Source organism: Haematobia irritans, chromosome 5 (genome assembly GCF_050003625.1).
Source record: "Haematobia irritans isolate KBUSLIRL chromosome 5, ASM5000362v1, whole genome shotgun sequence".
NCBI lineage: Eukaryota > Metazoa > Arthropoda > Insecta > Diptera > Muscidae > Haematobia > Haematobia irritans.
This window is the reverse complement of record NC_134401.1, coordinates 35640407-35663072: the sequence shown is the minus strand read 5'-3', so window position 1 is coordinate 35663072 and position 22666 is coordinate 35640407. Positions and strand designations below refer to the sequence as shown.

General features: G+C 27.7%; 1 protein-coding gene across 2 annotated transcripts in view; it reads left to right on the top strand.

The window, feature by feature from the left end:
- LOC142238907 (uncharacterized) overlaps positions 1-22413 on the top strand; it is a 50913-nt gene extending 28500 nt beyond the window's left edge. For both annotated transcript variants that reach the window (XM_075310639.1, XM_075310638.1), the window contains 4 exons: positions 21231-21317; positions 21381-21485; positions 21561-21695; positions 21759-22413. In XM_075310639.1, coding sequence (XP_075166754.1) covers positions 21231-21317; positions 21381-21485; positions 21561-21695; positions 21759-22265 — 834 coding nt within the window. In that variant the 3' untranslated portion in view covers positions 22266-22413. The remainder of the gene's footprint in view (positions 1-21230; positions 21318-21380; positions 21486-21560; positions 21696-21758) is intronic.
- Positions 22414-22666: the final 253 nt, after the last annotated feature.

The window sequence follows — 22666 nt, the reverse complement described above, 5'->3', positions numbered from 1 at the left end:
CAAAATTTTGTAAAATGTGGATTTCTATAGAAAATTTTGTCAAGATTTTTATGCTATAGAAAATTTTGTAAAATGTTGATTTCTATAGAAAATTTTGTCGAATTTTTATTTATTTTCTGTAGAAAACTTTGTCAAAATTTCATTTATATAGAAAATGTTGTCAAATTTTTATGTCTTTAGAAAATTTGAACACATTTTTGAAATCACAGTAATAAAATTTTGCGTAAAAATAAAATATTGACAAAAATTCCGATAGAAATAAATTTGTGACAAAATTTTCTATAGAAATAGGGATCCAACGTGGTGCAATGGTTATCATGCCCGCCTTGCATACACAAGGTCGTGGGTTCGATTCCTGCTTCGACCGAACACCAAAAAGTTTTTCAGCAGTGGATTATCCCACTTCAGTAATGCTGATGACATTTCTGAGGGTTTCAAAGCTTCTCTAAGTGGTTTCACTGCAATGTGGAACGCCGTTCGGACTCGGCTATAAAAAGGATGTCCCTTGTCATTGAGCTTAACATGGAATCGGGCAGCACTCAGTGATAAGAGAAAAATTCACCAATGTGGTATCACAATGGACTGAATAGTCTAAGTGAGCCGATACATCGGGCTACCATCTAAACCTAACCTAACCTAACCTAACCTAACCTAACCAAACCAAACCTAACCTATCCTAACCTAACCAAACCTAACCTAACCTAACCTAACCTAACCTAACCTAACCTAACCTAACCTAACCTAACCTAACCAAACCAAACCTAACCTAATCTAACCTAATCTTCTATAGAAATAAAATTTTGACAAAATTTTCTATAGGAATCTAAATTGGACAAAATTTTCAACTCAAATAAAATATTGACAAAAGTTTCTATCAAAATAAAATTTTTACAAAGTTTCCTATAGAAATAAAATTTTAACAAAATTTTTATCGAACTAATTTTATTTTGTCAAAATTTTTATTTCTATAGAAAATGTTGTCGCATTTTTAGTTCTATAGAAAATTTTCTCACAATTTTATAAAATTGTATCATAAAGTTTTGTCAATTGGACCAAACTCTCCGTCGTTCTTTCTAGATTATTTAATTTTATTTGAATAACTTTTCAATGAAGCATTTCAAAAAATGTTTTTTTTTTCGGTAATTTGTTTATTGAAATTTAATTTTCATTATATTTGTTTTATATTGTTTTTTGAAATATGTGCACATATTTTCTTTGCCATATGTAAAGGGTGATTTGTTAAGAGCTTGATAACTTTTTTTTAAAAAAAAACGCCTAAAATTTGCAAAATCTCATCGGTTCTTTATTTGAAACGTTAGATTGGTCCATGACATTTACTTTTTGAAGATAATTTCATTTAAATGTTGACCGCGGCTGCGTCTTAGGTGGTCCATTCGGAAAGTCCAATTTTGGGCAACTTTTTCGAGCATTTCGGCCGGAATAGCCCGAATTTCTTCGGAAATGTTGTCTTCCAAAGCTGGAATAGTTTCTGGCTTATTTCTGTAGACTTTAGACTTGACGTAGCCCCACAAAAAATAGTCTAAAGGCGTCAAATCGCATGATCTTGGTGGCCAACTTACCGGTCCATTTCTTGAGATGAATTGTTCTCCGAAGTTTTCCCTCAAAATGGCCATAGAATCGCGAGCTGTGTGGCATGTAGCGCCATCTTGTTGAAACCACATGTCAACCAAGTTCAGTTCTTCCATTTTTGGCAACAAAATGTTTGTTAGCATCGAACGATAGCGATCGCCATTCACCGTAACGTTGCGTCCAACAGCATCTTTGAAAAAATACGGTCCAATGATTCCACCAGCGTACAAACCACACCAAACAGTGCATTTTTCGGGATGCATGGGCAGTTCTTGAACGGCTTCTGGTTGCTCTTCACTCCAAATGCGGCAATTTTGCTTACTTAATTGTTTGCTCACTTGGTCGATTATGTAGACCATAAATCGGACGTAAAGCGCGAAACACATTTCGAACCGAACACTGATTTTGGTAATAAAATTCAATGATTTGCAAGCGTTGCTCGTTAGTAAGTCTATTCATGATGAAATGTCAAAGCATACTGAGCATCTTTCTCTTTGACACCATGTCTGAAATCCCACGTGATCTGTCAAATACTAATGCATGAAAATCCTAACCTCAAAAGAATCACCCTTTACAATGGCAATCTTGACCACCTTGTATTTGGTATTCGTTTTTATCTCATGAGTCACAAAAATAAAACAAACAAAAAAATTAAGTAAAAATCTTAAAGAATTATGCTTAATACTCGAGGCAAATGAACGATGATTGCTTTATGTATTGTTGAGACTTTACTGGGTCTCGCCAACCGGCTGGCGATAGGCTACAATTGTGATAAATGACATTCTTTCATTGTTTTTGTTATTTTTGCTTTACATTTTTTGTCAAATTTAGACAATCTTAAGTCATCATAATAAATTTATGCATATATCGCATATATACGATTATTAAATTCGAAAGCATGTCATATGCATTTGGTGTATATGTAGGCATTTTTTAATGTTTAAACAACAAACCGTTAAACAATTTTCGGAAATCATATATGTAGAGTGGGGTCTTAGTAAAAATTAGAAGTTGTTTCAAAACATTTGCCTCCAGTTTTAAGTAAGAGGACAACAACTATATACGTATATATTGGCGAGGTCGAATCTTATGTATCCCCCACCATAGGTTGCGAATTACTTGTTGTGGTAAGACTTGTCTTAATCCATATGGAGGCAGATTAAATGCCTATATAAGTCAATTATGTTCTTGATCAGTTTATATAGAGGAGCCTTTTAAATAATTATGAACCTATACAATTTTTCGCAAAGTAATTAGAGGGCGAAATTTCCAATCTGGAGATCAGTTTATATGTTGGCTATGTACTAATTATGGACTGCTATAGACGAATTTTTGCAAGGTTGTTAGAAGCCATGTATTAACACCCTTAGCAAATTTCAACCGGATAGGATGCAATTTGCCCCTCCAAGAGGATCCTCAAGCACGGTTGCCACTGGAGCCAAAAACAATCTTCCAAAAATTTGGAGAAACTTTTAGCAAACAATTACCAAACAAAAACCAAATCTTATTTTGCAAAATTTTATTTTTATAAAAAATTTTACTGAAATTTTATTTCGACAGGAAAATTTGTCAAAATTTTATTTCTATAGAAAATTTTGTAAATTTTTTTTTCCATAGCAAATTTTGTCAAAATTGAATTCCTATCGAAAAATTCGTCAACATTTTATTTCTATAAAAAATTTGACAAAATTTTATTTCTATAGAAAGTTTTGTCAAAGTTGTATTTCCATAGAAAAGAGTGTCAAAATTTTATGTCTAGCTGATGGCCTTAGCAGCCAATGCTACTTTTCCCTTTTTTTTATCATACATTTACTGTTTTTATAGAAAATTTTGTCAAAATGTTATTTCTATAAACATTTTGTCAACGGTTTATATTTTTTGAAAAAATTTTATTGGTATAGAAAATTTTGTCAAAATTTTATTTGTATAGAAATGTTTGACAAAATTTTATTTATATAAAAAATTTGACAAAATTTTATTTCTATAAAAAATTTGACAACAAAATTTTAATTGTATAGAAAAATTTGTCCAAATTTTATTTCTATGGAAAATTTTGCCAAAATTTTATTTCTATAACTATTTTTGTCAAAATTTTATTTCTATGGAAAATTTGACATTATTTTCCTTCTATAGAAAATCTTACAAAATTTTATTTGTATAGAAAAATTTGTCCAAATTTTATTGTTATAGAAATAATTTTATTTCTATGGAAAATTTTGCCAAAATTTTATTTCTATAACATTTTTTGTCAAAATTTTATTTCTATAAAAAATTTGACATTATTTTCCTTCTATAGAAAATCTTACAAAATTTTATTTGTATAGAAAAATTTGTCCAAATTTTATTGTTATAGAAATAACTATAACAATTTTTGTCAAAATTTTATTTCTATAGAAATGAAATATTTTAATATTTTATTTCTGAATTTGAATTTTTGAAATATAATAAGCAACGATGAGCCCGTCGTAAAACTAGGAAAAACACGACTAATGTACGCGTTAGAATTGTTGTTGTATCCTGGAAACCAGTTTCTGTAAGTTGTCACATGTTGTTGTAGTTGACTGTAGAAACAAAAAGCATTGTTCGACTGTTCACCACTTAGGTGAATTCTAGCAAATTAGTTTTCTAAAAATAAATTTCGTGTTGTTGCACTACTATGTAACAAAACGAAATAAAAATAAGATTAAGGGACTTGAAAGTTATATGAAAAGATGATGTATAGTGGGAGAAAAGATGATTCAATTTGTAAGAGGAAATTTCCCAAATGTTTTCTCCATAAGGAGTTAGCATAAAGGGCCCAAAATTGAGTTATCTCTCTACTAAAGGCTGTGGAAAGGTTCATTCGCCCGAACCGAAACATGTACAGTTCAGGCGTATAGATTTGTATCTGCCGTTTTCTTTTCAATGGCTCTATTAACCATGTTCTTTAATCTATATCTGTCCATAAAGCTCGAAAAATAATTGTATAATTAGATAAAATTTTATTTATATAGAAAATTTGACAAAATTTTATTTCTACAAAAAATTTGACAACATTTTATTTCTATAGAAAATTTGACAAAATTTTATTTCTATAGAAATTTTGACAAGGTTTTATTTCTATAGAAAATTTTACAAAATTTGACAAAATTTTATTTCTATAGAAATTTTGACAACGTTTTATTTCTATAGAAAATTTTACAAAATCTTATTTGTATAGAAAAATTTGTCCAAATTTTATTTCTATAACAATTTTTGTCAAAATTTTATTTCTATAGAAATGAACTATTTTAATATTTTATTTCTGTAGAAAATTTGGTCAAAATTTCATTTCTGCAGAAAATTTGTCAAAATTGTATGTATTTCCAAAAAAAAATTTGTCAAAATTTTATTTCTATAAAATATTTGACAACATTATATTTTTATAGAAAATTTTACAACATTTTATTTCTATAGAAAATTTTACAAAATTTTATTTCTATGGAAAATTTTGCCAAAATTTTATTTCTATAGAAAATTTTGTCAACATTTTATTTCTTTAGAAAATTTTGTCAACATTTTATTTCTATAGAAAATTTTGTCAACATTTTATTTCTATAGAAAATTTGAAAAAAATGTATTTGTATAGAAAATTTTGTCAAAATTTTATTTCTCTAGAAAACTTGAAAAAAAAATTATTTGTATAGAAAAGAGTTACAAAATTGTATTTCTTTAGAAAGTTTTGTCAACATTTTATTTCCATTAAAAATTTTGTCAAAATTGTATTGCTATAGAAAAATTTATCAAAGTTTCATTTCTATAGAAAAATTTTTCCAAATTTTATTTCTATAGAAAATTTTGTCAAAATTTTATTTCTATAGAAAATTTTGTCAAAATTTTACAAATATACAGAAAATTTCATTCTTATAGAAAATTTTGTCAAAGTTGTATTTATACAGATAATTTTGTCAAAATTTTATTTGTATAGAAAGGTTAAACAAAATTTTATTTCTATAAAAAATTTGACACCATTTTATTTCTATAGAAAATTTTGTTAAAATTTTATTTGCATATAAAAATTTGTCAAAATGTTATTTCTATAGAAAATTTTGTCAACATTTTATTGCTATAGAAAAATTTGTTAAAGTTTCATTTCTATAGAAAAACTTTATTTCTTTAGAAAATTTTGTCAAAATTTTGTTTCTATAGAAAATTAAGTCAAAATGTTATTTCTATAGAAAAGTTTTTCCAATATTTATTTCTATAGAAAAGTTTGTCAAAATTGTATGTCTATAGAAAATTTTGTCAGAATTTTATTTTTATAGAAAATTTTGTCAGCATTTTATTTCTATAGAAACTTTTGTCAACATTTTATTTCTATAGAAAATTTTGTCAAAATTTTATTGCTATAGCAAAATTTTTTAAAGTTTCTTTTCTATAGAAAAATTTTATTTCTTTAGAAAATTTTGTCAAAATTTTGTTTCTATAGAAAATTTAGTCAACATTTTATTTCCATGGAAAATTTTGTCAAAATTGTATGTGTTTAGAAAATTTTGTCAGAATTTTATATCTATAGAAAATTTTGTCAACATATTATTTCTATAGACAATTTTGTCAACATTATATTTCTATAGAAATTTTGAAAAAATGTATTTGTATAGAAAATTTTGTCAAAATTTTATTTCTTTAGAAAATTTGAAAAGCAAGTCATTTGTATAGAAAATTGTTACAAAATTGTATTTTTTTAGAAAATTTTGTCAACATTTTATTTCCATAGAAAATTTGGTCAAAATTTTATTGCTATAGAAAAAATTATCAAAGTTTAATTTCTATAGAAAAATTTGTCCAAATTTTATTTCTATTTAAAATTTTCTTCAAATTTTACAAATATACAGAAAATTTCATTCCTATAGAAAATTTTGTCAAAATTGTATTTATACGGACAACTTTGTCAAAATTTTATTTGTATAGAAAGGTTTGACAAAATTTTATTTATATAGAAAATTTGACAAAATTTTGTATCTATAGAATATTTTACAACATTTTATTTGTTTAGAAAATTTTGTTAAAATGTTATTGTATAGGAAATTTTTTCAAAATTTTATTTCTATAGAAAATTTTATCAACATTTTATAGAAATAAATGTCAACATTTTATTGCAATATAAAAATGTGTCAAAGTTTCATTTCTGTAAAAAATTTGCCCATTTTTTAGTTTAATAGAAAATTTTGTCAAAATTTTACAAATATACAGAAAATTTCATTCTTATAGAAAATTTTGTCAAAATTTTATTTACACAGAAAATTTTGTCAAAATTTTATTTATACAGAAAATTTTGTCAAAATTTTATTTGTATAAAAATGTTTGACAACATTTTATTTATATAGAAAATTTGACAAAATTTTATTTCTATAAAAAATTTGACAACATTTGATTTCTATACAAAATTTTACAACATTTTATGTGTATAGAAAAATTTGTCCAAATATTACTTCTATGGAAAATTATGCCAAAATTTTATTTCTATAGAACATTTTGTTAAAATTGTATTTCTATAAAAATTTTTGTCAAAATTTTATTTCTAGAAAAATTTTTGTCAAAATTTTATTTCTATAGAAATAAAATATTTTAGTATTGGATTTTTGTAGAAAATTTTGTCAAAATTTTATTTTTGTAGAAAAATTGACAAAATTTTATTTCTATAGAAAATTTGACAACATTTTATTTCTATAGAAAATTTTACAAAATTTTATTTGTGTAGAAAAATTTGTCCAAATTTTATTTCTGTGGAAAATTTTGCCAAAATTTTATTTCTACAGAAAATTTTATCAAAATTTTATTTCTATAAAATTTTTTGTCAAAATTTTATTTCTATAAATATAAAGTATGTTAATATTTCATTTCTGTATAAAATTTTGTCAACATTTTATCTCTATAAAGAAATTTTGTTAAAATTTTATTTCTATAGAAAATGTTGTCAACATTTTAATTCAGTAGAAAATTTGTTAAAATTGTATTTCTATAAAAAATGTTGTCAACATTTTATCTCTATAGAAACTTTTGTCAACATATTAATTCAGTAGAAAATTTGTTAAAATTTTCTTTCTATTGAAAATTTTGTCAACATTTTATGTCTATAAAAATTTTTGTTAAAATTTTATTTCTATAGAAAATTATGCCAAATATTATTTCTGTATTTTTGTCCAAATTTTATTTTTAACATTACCCAATAGTTTTAGAGGAATATTTTTCAAAATCTACCAAAATATCAAGTATTCTACCAATCTATCAAACTTTATAAAATCTACCATTTTTTTGTAGAATTCTATTAATTGTGGCAACCTCAAGCCACATTTGAGGATCGGTTTAAAAGGGGGCTTTATATAGTAATCGACCCCTTAAGCGCCGCCGCCGGTTTGTATATTCCATAAAAATATTTTATTAAATATTATAAAAAAATACGATTTATTTATATATTTTATTTGATTTTATTTTTTATTTTTTTTTTCATGCAATTACCAAAGTTTTTTCTTGATATATAAAAATTAAATTTTTTAAAATAAATTTAAATTATTTATTTTTTTATAAAACCAATCCCACTGTCTCGTTCATTAATAAGATATGCAATTCGGTTGGTAGACGAACTCAAGTAAGGCTTGACATTCATTGTCTGTCCCCTACAAAAATTTTCAACCAATACCCTATGTCTACATGTGTCTTTGATGGAATCTTAGGGTATACAATTTCAAAATATTTCCAGGAAATTTGAAATGATGTCAAACCTTAAATTCTAACTGAAATTTGTTGCTTTTTTCGGATAAAAGAGACTTTCCTCCATCTTCTGAAATCACTTAAAAATGTTCGCATGCAAAAAGCTTTCAATTGAGTTTGAATCTGAAAATATCAAAAATATGAAGTAATCGATTGAAGATTTGAAAAATATTTTTCTTGTTTTTTTTAAGACCCCAACGGACAGATACCAATAAAAACTGACAACACAAATAAAATATTGTTAATCTTTTTTTATTTATGTTTGTGAATTGAATTTCTGTACATATAACTAACTGATAATTGCTTTATGATGATGGAAGCAATAAACATGAATTTGTTTTATGTCTTTTTTTTTGAAGATTTAAATATTGGGGCGTTTCATTTAAGGAAATAATTAAGAATTTTATGTTGGTTTTAGGGAGTGTATAAGACATGGTTGTTTTTTTGTTATTTGAGAAGCTTATTGCCTTGTGTTTGAAAGCAGGTAACTTTTTTTGATATTAAATAAATTTGCTACGATATAAGAGGTCAAACTTGTTTATAAGGATATTGTATAAATATTTCCGTGAAAAAAAGTAATCAAATTCAGGGTTGAAAACGACATTCGCATGTGTAAGAAATATCAGTATGATTCATGATCCCTTTTGCCATGATATGTAAAATACGATCACCGACGCAAATTAGGTACCACCACTTCTCAATTTTCTGAAGTTTTTTATTGAAGGATAATCAATGTTTCGTTTAAAAATACAAAATTTAAAAATTCAGTTCACATTTGGTTTAGTTGTTCAATGGCATAAAAAATGCTTTATTTAAATTTCACACAAAAATATCGCATATCATAAATCTATCCATAGTGACGGTAGAAGATTCGCTTTTAAAGACCTCTAAATAAAAAACGAAAAAAATTAGCCCAAATTATTAAAAATTCCAAACACACAGAATATTGAAGTGATTGTAGTGGGTTATTCGCATAAATAGGAAAGAAATATCAAGGTAGCGATGTTGTCAAATAAATATGCAAAAAAAGTAAGCCATCGGTTGGTATTATTTTAAATCCAGTATGACAAAAAAAATACGCACAATTTGAACAAAAAAAGGTAAGAGTGTAATATCACAATTTATACAATACGTGATTACACATTAATCGAGTTAATAAAATACAATAAAATTTACTTTTATAACACTCACAATAATAGTTTGATACCCCCATCAAAAACAAAAAAAAAAAATAATAATAATAATAATGGAGAAAAATCACAAAAAACGCCATTGACTGTGAACTGTAATTTTCCCATACTCAGTTCATTAATAGCTGTGTATATGAAAATACTACAGAAAAATATAAATGCAAGTAGATTTGAAGTTACATCATTGTTAGGTTAACGAATAATGGAGTGCTTTTTGTGACATGTGTTCGTTGGTGTTTTATTAAATTTTGTTTAAAATTTAAATAATTCCATGGTTTCTTTTTTGTTTGAGCGAAAATCAACTAAATTGAGGTTTTATTTGCACACATCAAATATCTGATGTTTTTAGAATACTAATGCCAATGTACTACATTGTGAATTACTTCTTATGAGCTGGATACTTTGTTATGCCTATTGTTTACAGTTGGTGGGTTTTTACGATAAATTTATCGTTTTTGGCTACGTAATACCGCATTTTGAATATAAAACAAACTATTTAATCAAGCTCTAAATTTAGATAAAGCAACTATGTAGGGCGCGAAATTCCATGAGGCCGAATTTGAAAATTATGTCAAAATTTTATTTCTATAAAAAATTTTGTCAAAATTTTATTTCCATAGAAAATTTTGTGAAAGTTTTATTTCTATAGAACATTTTGTCAGTATTTTATTTATATAGAAAATTTTGTCAAAATTTTATTTCTATAGAACATTTTGTGAAAATTTTATTTCTATAGAAAATTTTGTCAAAATTTTATTTGTATAGAAAATTTCGTCAAAATGTTATTTTTATAGAAAATTTTGTCAAAATTTTATTTCAATAGAAATTTTTTTCAAAATTTTATTTGTATAGAAAATTTCGACAAAATGTTATTTTTATAGAAAATTTTGTAAACATTTTATTTCTATAGAAAATTTTGTCAAAATTTTATTTGTATAGAAAATTTTGTCAAAATTTATTTCAATAGAAAATTTCTCAAAATTTTATTTGTATAGAAAATTTTGTCAAAATTTTATTTCTATAGAAAATTTTGTCAAAATTTCATTTCAATAGAAATTATTTTTCAAAATTTTATTTGTATGAAAAATGTTGTCAACATTTTATTTGTATAGAAAATTATGTAAAAATTTTATTTGTATAGGAAATTTTGTCAAAATTTTATTTCTATAGAATATTTTGTCAACACTTTCTTTTCTATATGATTTTATTTTCAAATTTTATTTCTATAAAAATTTTTGTCAGAAGTTTATTTCTATAGAAAATTTTTTCAAAATTTTATTTCTATAGAAAATTGACAAAATTGTTTATAGAAATAAAATTTTGACAAAATTTTCTACAGAAATAAAATTCTGAAAAAATTTTCTAAGGAAATAAATTTTTTCTCAAATTTTATTTCTATAGAAAATTTTGTCAAAATTTTATTTCTATAAAAATTTTTTTAAATTTTATTTCTACAAAAAATTTTCGTTTTTGTTTTTTATTGTTGGTTTGTTCTTCAATCATATTTGTTGTTTTGATCTCAGCTTTAAAACCATTGCGTTGACTAAACTACAAGAGTAGCTTAACGAACAGAGGAAAATAATGTTTGTCAAATTTATTCGGCAAGGCCCTATAGACTGCAATATGGTTGGATGGACGCACGTTTCGGAATTACCACATTCCTCATCAGCATCCTCTACTTGCAGCAAATCTATCAACCAATTATCAGAATACGTTCGGGTAGTTCACTAAACCCAAAGTGAACCACACGTGAACTTTCCGAAAAAAGTTTATGATAGTTGGCTTTGCCTAAATAATAAATTTGACAAACATTCTTTTCCTCTGTTGGTTAAGCTACTCTTTTAAGCTGAGATCAAAACAACAAATATGAAATTTTTATTTTTGTAGAAAATTTTGGCAAAATTGTATTTCTATAGAAATGTTTGAAAATGTTGTCAAAATTTTCTTTCTATAGAAAATTGTGCCAAAAATTTATTTCTATAGAAAATTTCGTCAAAATTTTATTTCTATAGAAAGTTTTCTCAAAAGTTTATTTCTATAGAAAATTAAGTCAAAATTTTATTTCCATAGAAATTTTTTCAAAATTTTATTTTAATAGAAAATTTTGTCACATTTAATTTTAATAGAAAATTTTGTCAAAATTTTAATTCTACAGAACATTTTGCCAACATTTTATTTCTATAGAAAATTTTGTTAAAATTTTATTTCTATAGAAATTTTTTTCAAAATTTTATTTCTTTAAAAAATTTTGTTAAAATTTTATTTCTATAGAAAATTTTGTCAAAAATTTATTTCTAAAGAAAATTTTGTAAAAATTTTATTTCTATAGAAAATTGTGCCAAAAATTTATTTCTATAGAAAATTGTACCAAAAATTTTTTTCTATAGAAAATTTTGTCAAAATTTTATTTCGAAATTTTTTCGAAATTCAATTTCTATAGAAAATTTTGTAAAAGTTTTATTCCTATAGAAAATGTTGTAATTTTTTCGAAACTCCATTTCTATAGAAAATTTTGTAAAAGTTTTATTCCTATAGAAAATTTTGTCAACATTTTATTTCTACAGAAAGTTTTGTCAAAATTTTATTTTTATGGAAAATTTTGTCAAAACTTTATTTCTATAGAAAATTTCGTCGAAAATTTATTTCTATATAAAATTTTCTCAAAATTGTATTGCTATAGAAAATTGTGCCAAAAATTTATTTTTATAGAAAAATTTTAATAGAAAATTTTGTCACATTTAATTTCTATACACAATTTTGTCAAAATTTTATTTCTATAGAAAATTTTCTCAAAATTTTATTTCCATAGAAAGTTTCCTCAAAATTTTATTTCTATAGAAAATTGTGTCAAAAATTTATTTCTATGGAAAATTTCGTTAAAATTTTTTCTAAATTTTATTTCTATAGGAATTTTTTTCGAAATTCTATAGAAAATATAGAAAATTTCGTCAAAAATTTATTTCTATAGAAAATTTTCGCAAAATTTTATTGCTATAGAAAATGGTGCCAACAATTTATTTCTATAGAAAAATTTCGTCAAAATTGTATTTCTATAGAAAATTTTGTCAAAATGTTATTTCTATAGACAATTTTCTCAAAATTTTATTTCCATAGAAAGTTTCCTCAAAATTTTATTTCTATAGAAAATGGTGCCAAAAATTTATTTCTATGGAAAATTTCGTCAAAATTTTATTTCTATACGAAATTTTCTCAAAAGTTTATTTCTATAGAAAATTTTGTCAAAATTTTATTTCTGTAGACAATTTTCTCAAAATTGTATTTCTATAGAAAGTTTCCTCAAATTTTTATTTCTATAGAAAATTGTGCCAAAATTTATTTCTATAGAAAATTTCGTCAAAATTTTATTTCTATAGAAAATTTTGTCGACACTTTCTTTTTTTATAGGATTTTATTTTCAAATTTTATTTCTATAGAAGATTTTGTCAAAATTTTATTTCTCTACAAAATTTTGTCATATTTGTATATCTATAAAAAAAATTTTAATCTAATTTATTCAATTTTCTTGAAGAAATATATTTACTTATTGTTGTGATATCGTCGTTTTAATTAAACTTTAATTATCTCTTTGGCTACCGATGTCCACTACAAAGGACATTTAAAAATTATACCAAACTCTAACTTCCCATTTAGTTACGATTTATTTCTCGATGATTTTTTAATGTAGATGCTGTAATCTAAATACGCTATAAATATTTCCATATTGATAAACTTTTTTTAACAATCAACAAAAAATACCGAATTTTAAGACCATTTTTTATGAACATTTCCAGCAAATGGGTATTCATAAAAAATCTGTAGCTGATATTATTGCATATTATTTTTTGTATTTTTTTCTCACACTTCAACAGATGTTGCAGACCAAATTGGGCTAATTTCCGTAAGACCATTTGGTCCAAATTCAAAAATAAAGTTTTCAGAACAAACTCATATAGCTTTTTAAATAATTGAAGTTCCCACCAATGTTTCTATAACTCGCTTTTTTCATATTTTTAATGGGAAATTTAAAATTTTATTGTTTCAAATAGATTAAAAACAGATTAAGAGTTAATAAAATAGTGAAAATTATTTAAATTTTGCCGAAAAAAAAGAAAAAGAAGAATTGCGAATTTTTGAAAATATTTGATGTCAAACGTTCCAGACAAACGTTATAAAAACGTATTAAAAATCATAAAAAATGTTAAAAATTACTTATTCGTCAAAATATCACAAAATTTCTTAATTCACACCCAAATCACTGCATTCGCATCACACCTTAAGAAGTGATGGAAATTCAGTGCAACGGCTGTTGAAATGGTGGACATCCGTCCTATGACAAGCCCATGTTATATTAATCGCTTCTGCGTCAATTTTGCACCACTTCCGGATGCAAAAAGAACATTTTCACTACTTTTTTGGCGACGCTTTTTTTTTTTTCTTCAAAATTGAAATTTTTCTACATAATGTTAGTACGATTAATGAAAGGAAGTTTTAATTAGGTTTAATTCGGTAATGGTTAAAATTTCTAAACCTAACCTACATTTTCCTTTCTGGTGGATTCACTTTTTTTTGTGAGTGTAAATATTTGCGTTTGTCTTATACCAGATACGATTTCTAACCATATTTAATTGAAATGTAACAATTTCCACAAAAGAGTTTATTTTTATTTATTTTGATTTAGGGAGGGGAACTTTACATAACCTTTGGATCAAGAACTTTGCCATGTGCCAACAAAATCATTTTTTTAAGACTGCTCCCATAAACTATAGTCTTCAAGGGAATAGAAAGAAAATAAAATTAGATTAATAAATGTTCAATAATAAATATTCCGGTTATAGGAAGGAATTCCTATAAAAACAAAAATTGTTTTTTTTTTTATATAAAAAATAATAACAACAACAATAATATTGCCATTGCAAATGACCGTTAAACAAATTGATGTTGATAAAGAACGAACAAAAAAAATCTCGTAATTTGAGGGTTCACTAGCTATTATGGCTGCTTCAAATCGAATCGAATCGTTTTGTAAAAACACAACACTCAAAATATGACGTCATCTCTGAGGCACTCATAAACGCAAGACGGCGTTAATTGATACGACAAAGTCTTATTCAAATGCCCAGTATCGCAACAGTAGACATTATATGATATAGTCTGTGCCTTTGGTCTTTTCTTGGGCTGTAGAATAATCGTTCAAACAGCAGACAAACAACAATGCCAGTAATAATAATAATCATTAAAATTATGATACGCCTTTTGGAGGGTGAATTAAACATCATATAACATTTATGGATTTTTAAAGTCAAAAGGCATTAACTCCACATTCAATTTGGGCAACAAAAAGTCTGACATGTGAATAACAGTTTGTATGTTCACATGAACTATTATTTCTTGTGACAACAAATTTTGATTTGTGTTAATTTTTTTAATGATATTTTTAATGGGTTACACTATTCTGGTGAATTTTATTTGCATTTAATGGCAATTTCACTATATTCGTTTTTTAAAAGCTTTTTCTTTAAATTCCATGTATGCCCATGTCATCTACAAATTTATTTAAAAATGTTTTTATTTCAAAATTGACTTAAGTTTCATTGTTTTGTATTGAATTGTTTTATTTTTTTCTATTTATTAATACTATGTTATTTACTCAACTAGTCGTTTAAATATTGAACAACTATCACGTTTCAATAAGCACTTGCATTATTTAAATTATGGCTTTTAAACATTATAAGTCACATTTCCATAGTAATACGGAGAATAGATGAGAACGCATTTATTAAATACGTTTGTATCTATAACAGCTGAAAAAGAGCTATCGCTGGGCTGAATCGACAATATGATATCCTACATTAAAACAATTATGGAAAGTCTAAAGTCGGGCGGGGCCGACTACATTATACCCTATACCACTTTGTATATCTAAATTTTGATACCAGATCACATCTGTCAAATGTGTTGGGGGCTATATAAAGGTTTGTCCCAAATACATACATTTAACTATAATTCGATCTGGACAGAATTTGATAGACTTCTACAAAATATATAGGCTCAAAATTTAAGTCGGCTAATGCATTAGGGTGGAACACAATGTTAGTAAAAAAACAAGTAAGGAAAGTCTAAAGTCGGGCGGGGCCGACTATATTATACCCTGCACCACTTTGTAGATCTAAATTTTCGATACCATATCACATCCGTCAAAGGGAGCCACCGTGGTGCAATGGTTAGCATGCCCGCCTTGCATACACAAGGTCGTGGGTTCGATTCCTGCTACGACCGAACACCAAAAAGTTTTTCAGCGGTGGATTATCCCACCTCAGTAATGCTGGTGACATTTCTGAGGGTTACAAAGCTTCTCTAAGTGGTTTCACTGCAATGTGTAACGCCGTTCGGACTCGGCTATAAAAAGGAGGTCCCTTGTCATTGAGCTTAACATGGAATCGGGCAGCACTCAGTGATAAGAGAGAAGTTCACCACTGTGGTATCACAATGGACTGAATAGTGTAAGTGAGCCTGATACATCGGGCTGCCACATAACCTAACCTAACCTAACATCCGTCAAATGTGTTGGGTGCTATATATAAAGGTTTGTCCCAAAAAAATACATACATTTAAATATCACTCGATTTGGACAGAATTTGATAGACTTTTACAAAATTTATAGACTCAAAATTTAAGTTGGCTAATACACTAGAGTGGAACACAATTTTAGTAAAAAAAAATATGGGAAACATTTAAATCTGAAGCAATTTTAAGGAAACTTCGCAAAAGATTATTTATGATTTATCGCTCGATATATATATATATATATATATATATATATATATATATATATATATATATATATATATATATATATATATATATATATATATATAAATATATATATATATATATATATATATATATATATATATATATATATATATATATATATATATATATATATATATATATATATATATATATATATTATATATATATATATATATATATATATATATATATATATATATATATATATATATATATATAAATATATATATATATATATATATATATATATATATATATATATATATATATATATATATATATATATATATATATATATATATATATATATATATATATATATATATATATATATATATATATATATATATATATATATATATATATATATATATATATATTAGAAGTTTTGAAAAATTAGAGTCATTTTTATAACTTTTCGACTAAGCAGTGGCGATTTTACAAGGAAAATGTTGGTATTTTGACCATTTTTCTCGAAATCAGAATAACATATATATGGGAGCTATATCTAAATCTGAACCGATTTCAATCAAATTTGGCACACATGATTATATTACTAATTGTACTCCTAGTGCAAAATTTAAACAAAATTGGGCCAAAACTCTGGCTTCTGGGGCCATATAAGTCCATATCGGGCGAAAAATATATATGGAAGCTATATCTAAATCTGAACCGATTTCAATCAAATTTGGCACACATGACTATACTACCAATTGTACTCCTTGTGCAAAATTTCAAGCTAATCGAGATAAAACTCTGGCTTCTGGGTACATATAAGTGCATATCGGGCGAAAGATATATATGGGAGCTATATCTAAATCTGAACCGATTCCAATCAAATTTGGCACACTTGACTATACTACTAATTGTACTCCTAGTGCAAAATTTCAACCAAATTCGGCCAAAAATCTAGCTTTTGGGGTCATATAAGTCCATATAGGGCGAAAGATATATATGGGAGCTATATCTAAATCTGAACCGATTTCAATCAAATTTTGCACACTTGACTATACGACTAAGTGTTATGTTTGTACAAAATTTAAGCAAATCGGTGTAAAACTCTGGCTGCTGGGTCCATATTAGTGCATATCGAGCGAAAGATATATATGGGAGCTATATCTAAATCTGAACCGATTTCTTCCAAAATCAATAGGGTTCTATTCTGACCCAAATTAGGAACATGTGCCAAATTTGAAGGCGATTGGACTTAAATTGCGACCTAGATTTTGATCACAAAAATGTGTTCACAGACAGACGGACGGACGGACAGACGGACATGGTTATATCGACTAAGGGACCCACCCTGAGCATTATTGCCAAAGACACCATGTGTCTATCTCGTCTCCTTCTGGGTGTTACAAACATATGCACTAACTTATAATACCCTGTTCCACAGTGTGGAGCATATAATTCAGTTTGACAAAATTTTCTATAGACATAAGATTTTGACAAAATTTTCTATAGAAATAAAATTTTAACAAAAATTTCTATAGAAATACAATTTTCGTTTTGTTTGTTATTGTTGACTTCTCTTCAAACGTTATTGTTGTTTTTGATCTCAGCTTAAAGCCATGCATTGACTAAACTACAAGTGTAGCTTAACCAAAAGAGGAAAAGTATGCTTGTCAAATTTATTTGAGTTTGACAAAGGAAAAAGAGATATGCTTGCAAATTTGTTTAGGTAGTAGCCGACTATCAAACCCTTTTTCGGAAGGTTCAAGTGTAATTCACTTTGGGTTGAGTGAATTACCCGAATTTATTCTGATAATTGGTTGATAGTTTTGCTGCAAGTAGAGGATGCTGATGAGGAATGTGCTAATTCCGAAACAGCTGTACATCCAACCATCTTGCAGTCTATAGGGCTTTGCCCAAATAAATTTGACAAATAAAATTTTCAAAAATTTTTTTATAGAAATAAAATGTTGAAAATTTTTTTTAGAAATAAAATTTTGACAAAAATTTCTACAGAAATAAAATGTTAACAAAATTTTCTATAGAAATAAAATTTTAACAAAATTTTTTATAAAAGTAAAATTTTGACAAAATTTTATATAGAAATAACACTTTGACAAAATTTTCTACAGAAATAAAATTTTAACAAAAATTTTCTATAGAAATAAAACTTTAACAAAATTTTCTATAGAAATAAAATTTTGGTAGATTATTTTTGGCTCGAGTGGCAACCATGATTATGAACCGATATGGACCAATTTTTGTGTGATTGGAGATCGGCTATATATAACTATAGACCTATAAGGACCAATTTTGGTATGGTTGTTAGCGGCCATATACTAACACCACGTTCCACATTTGAACCGGATCGGATGAATTTCGCTCCTCCATATAGCTCCAATGGGGGCTATATATAATTATGGACCGATGTGGACCAATTTTTGTATGGTTGTTAGAGACGATATACCAACACCATGTACCAAATTTCAGCAAGATCGGATGAAATTTGCTTCTCTTTGAGGCTTCGCAAGCCAAATCTGGGGATCGGTTTATATGGGGGCTATATATAATTAAGGACCGATATGGACCAATTTTTGCATGGTTGTTAGAGACCATATACTAACACCATGTACCAAATTTCAGCCGGATCGGATGAAATTTGCTTCTCTTAGAGGATCCGCAAGCAAAATTTGGGAGTCCGTTTATATGGGGGCTATACGTAACAGTGGACCGATATGGCCCATTTGCAATTCCATCTGACCTACATCAATAACAACTACTTGTGCCAAGTTTCAAGTCGATAGCTTATTTCGTTCGGAAGTTAGCGTGATTTCAACAGACGAACGGACGGACCGATGGACGGACATGCTGAGATCGACTCAGAATTTCGCCAGTGTATATATACTTTATGGGGTCTTAGAGCAATATTTCGATGTGTTACAAACGGTGGAGGGTATAAAAATATGTTTTTTTTTTCGGAAAATCTGTGTAAACTCAAACCAAAATTGAAAAAATAAATTAAATGAAATTTTGACCGAAAATTCAAAAACCTACAAATTGGAGAATGATTAATTTTTACCAGAAATAAAAGGAATGTTGGTAAAAATTTGTGTAGTGTGAAAATATCTCTATTCTCTACGCTCTACTACAATCAAATTGACAAATTTGCCGCAGAAACGTCACATCGGTAATTCTGCTACGTGGGTATTTTGAAGAAGCAATATCATCGAATTTCCTTGAAAATTTAGATGAGAAATTTTCGCTTCCCTCTTCTCCCAGAAATTTAGAATCTGTAGATCCCAAATAAAAATTTCAAATTTCACTACGTGTACTGTACAATGTAAACCGACCTTATTGAAAATTCTCAGGGAAAATTTCTCATTTAATTATACAGTTAAATTTTTTGGTGGCTTCTGAAATCGAAAAAACGAATAAAGGGTGATACGGTCAAAATTTGGTCAATATAAACTTGACGTATTTCTTTCAATTTTGCATTTAAAAAACCTGAACACCCCTCATTTTGAAGGTGTGTGTGTAGAATGTTGCTCCTATTTTGATTTTGGAATTCACTCTTCAGTTGTCAAAATGCCGTCCAAGCAAGAAGAGCAGCGTATCAAAATTTTGCTCGCGCATCGCGAAAATCCGAGCTACTCGCACGCAAAGCTGGCAAAATCGCTAAAAGTTGCCAAATCAACCGTTACAAATGTAATTAAAGTGTTTAGGGAACGTTTGTCGACAGCCAGGAAGTCTGGATCGGGGGGAAATCGAAAACCGGAAGCCGCTGAGACGACAAAGAGAGTTGCCGGTAGTTTCAAGCGAAACCCTAACCTCTCTCTCCGAGATGCCGCAAATAAGCTGGGTGTATCGTCTACAACCGTGCATCGAGCCAAAAAACGAGCCGGACTATCGACTTACAAGAAGGTAGTGACTCCAAATCGTTATGATAAACAAAATACGACGTCCAAAGCGCGATCCCGGAGGCTGTACACGACGATGCTGACGAAGTTTGACTGCGTGGTAATGGACGACGAAACCTACGTCAAAGCCGACTACAAGCAGCTTCCGGGACAGGAGTTTTATACGGCAAAGGGAAGGGGAAAGGTAGCAGATATTTTCAAGCACATAAAACTGTCAAAGTTCTCAAAGAAATATCTGGTTTGACAAGCCATCTGTACCTGTGGCTTGAAAAGCAGCATTTTCATAGCTTCCGGGACTGCCAATTAAGAAATTTACGTGAAAGAGTGTTTGAATAAACGTCGGCTGCCTTTCCTGAAGAAACACGGTTGTTCCGTACTGTTTTGGCCGGATTTGGTATCTCGTCATTACGGTAAAAAGGCCATGGAGTGGTACGCCGCCAACAACGTGCAGGTGATTCCCAAGGACAAGAACCCTCCCAACACGCCAGAGCTCCGCCCACTTGAGAAATACTGGGCTATTGTCAAGCGGAACCTAAAGAAGACCAAAAAAACTGCTAAGGACGAGCAGCAGTTCAAGGCAAACTGGCTTTCTGCGGCGAAGAAGGTGGACAAGGTGGCTGTACAAAATCTGATGGCAGGTGTCAAGCGTGAGGCCCGCAATTCGGATTTGGAAAAGCGAAAGCCTAACTGAATATTTTTCCTGAATTTTATACTAATTGAACTTGAAAAAGAAATTTAATTTGATTTTTTAAATAAACGATTTCACCGATTTACACGCGCTTTCTCTTGACCAAATTTTGACCGTATCACCCTTTAAGTCTAGACGATCTATAATTTACTATAGATCCTGGCGATTTCAAAATGTTCCGCCACTACTAAAATAAACAGTGTAGAACCGGATTCCTAATTTGCCGTTATTAAATTTCATTAAAGCCATTTTTCACTATATTTATTTACTTTTATTTTAATTTCATTTTTTCTTAACCATTTTATATTTTTATTAATAATTTCTGTATATTTTTTGATCTATTTCTTTCAGAAAAATAATTTCTATTGCTATGTTACATTTACGATGCATAAAAAGACTTCAATGCAGTTGCGCAAAGATAATCGAGAATGGTTCCAAGTAATGAATACATATATAAACTATATTTCCCAGATTAGATTTTAATTTTCTTTTCTCCCTTAGAATTACCAAATTGAAATCAACGATCGTCTAGGCATTGACAGTTTTTTGGTACAACCTATACAAAGACTGACTAGATATCCATTGCTATTACAGCAATTTATATCGGTAACTAAAAGGGAAAAAAATCTCAATTTCATGATGTTAAAAAAACGATTTGTTTTTTTTTTTTGTTTGTTTCAGGAATTCTATAAAAGTGGTATAAATTGTAAACCTGTATTGGTTTCCGTATGTAAACTGGAGACACGCATGCGTAGATTGTTGGAGGTGGTTAATCAATCTGAAGAAGTACTCAACATAGATGAATTGCCACCAGAGGTTGGAATATGATTAAAAGTTTTTTGTTTAATAAATTTAATTTATTTTTTCTTATACCCCCAGCTTACCATAAACCACTTTGGAGCTTTTCGTCGTTCCACGGAATTTGAGGCCTACAGTTGCCGTTCTCGTAAAAAATTCAAAGCCAAGGTTTTCCTATTCGATCAGTGTTTGGTCTGTGTGGAAATACGAAAACGTCGTTTGGCTTATCGCAACCACTACAGTTGGAGTAGCATTGAGCTAAAATTGAATTCATCCAAAAGTGTTTCTCTTCTTGTAAAAGCTGCCTCTGGAGCTGGCTCTAATGGCAGATCATCACCTGTAATCAATGGTGGTAGCAGTGTAGATTGCACTGGTGGCAGTGGAAAAAAATCCCGTGATAATTCCATTAAAGAAGAATATGAATTCTCTTCACCGGAAGCTATATCGCTTACCCAATGGATTCGTAGTGCTCGAAAAATTTTCGAAAATGCTCGCATCGAAGAATCACAGAGAGGGAAATTCTCTTTACCCATGGATTTGGTATTGGGTGCTGTTTTTGCCATTTGGTTTATATGGCAATATTTGTAGGATCTTTGTTGAAGAAGCACAAATTTTTATTTTATTTGTAATTTATTTTTCAATATATTTGTTTTAAGTTTTATTTTTTTATTGTATAATTCAATTGCATATTAAATTATTTGAAATTACATTTTCATAAATATTGTGTAAGACTAAATTGAATGCATTTTTTTGTACACAAATTGTCTGGAATCTAGGAGAAGGTGTCCCAATCACTTCCAAAGCTTTAATTTAGGTTCTAAGTTGGACTAATTTTATAAATACTCTATTGACAATATTCTAGGAGATATTAAAGCAGCTTTCTATGACATGAATTCGAGGTCAATAAAATGGGGAAATTAAATACTAATTATTGCATAGGCGGTAATGCAGGATAATTTTGTGTTTCTTTCTCGTTTTTTGTAAATAAT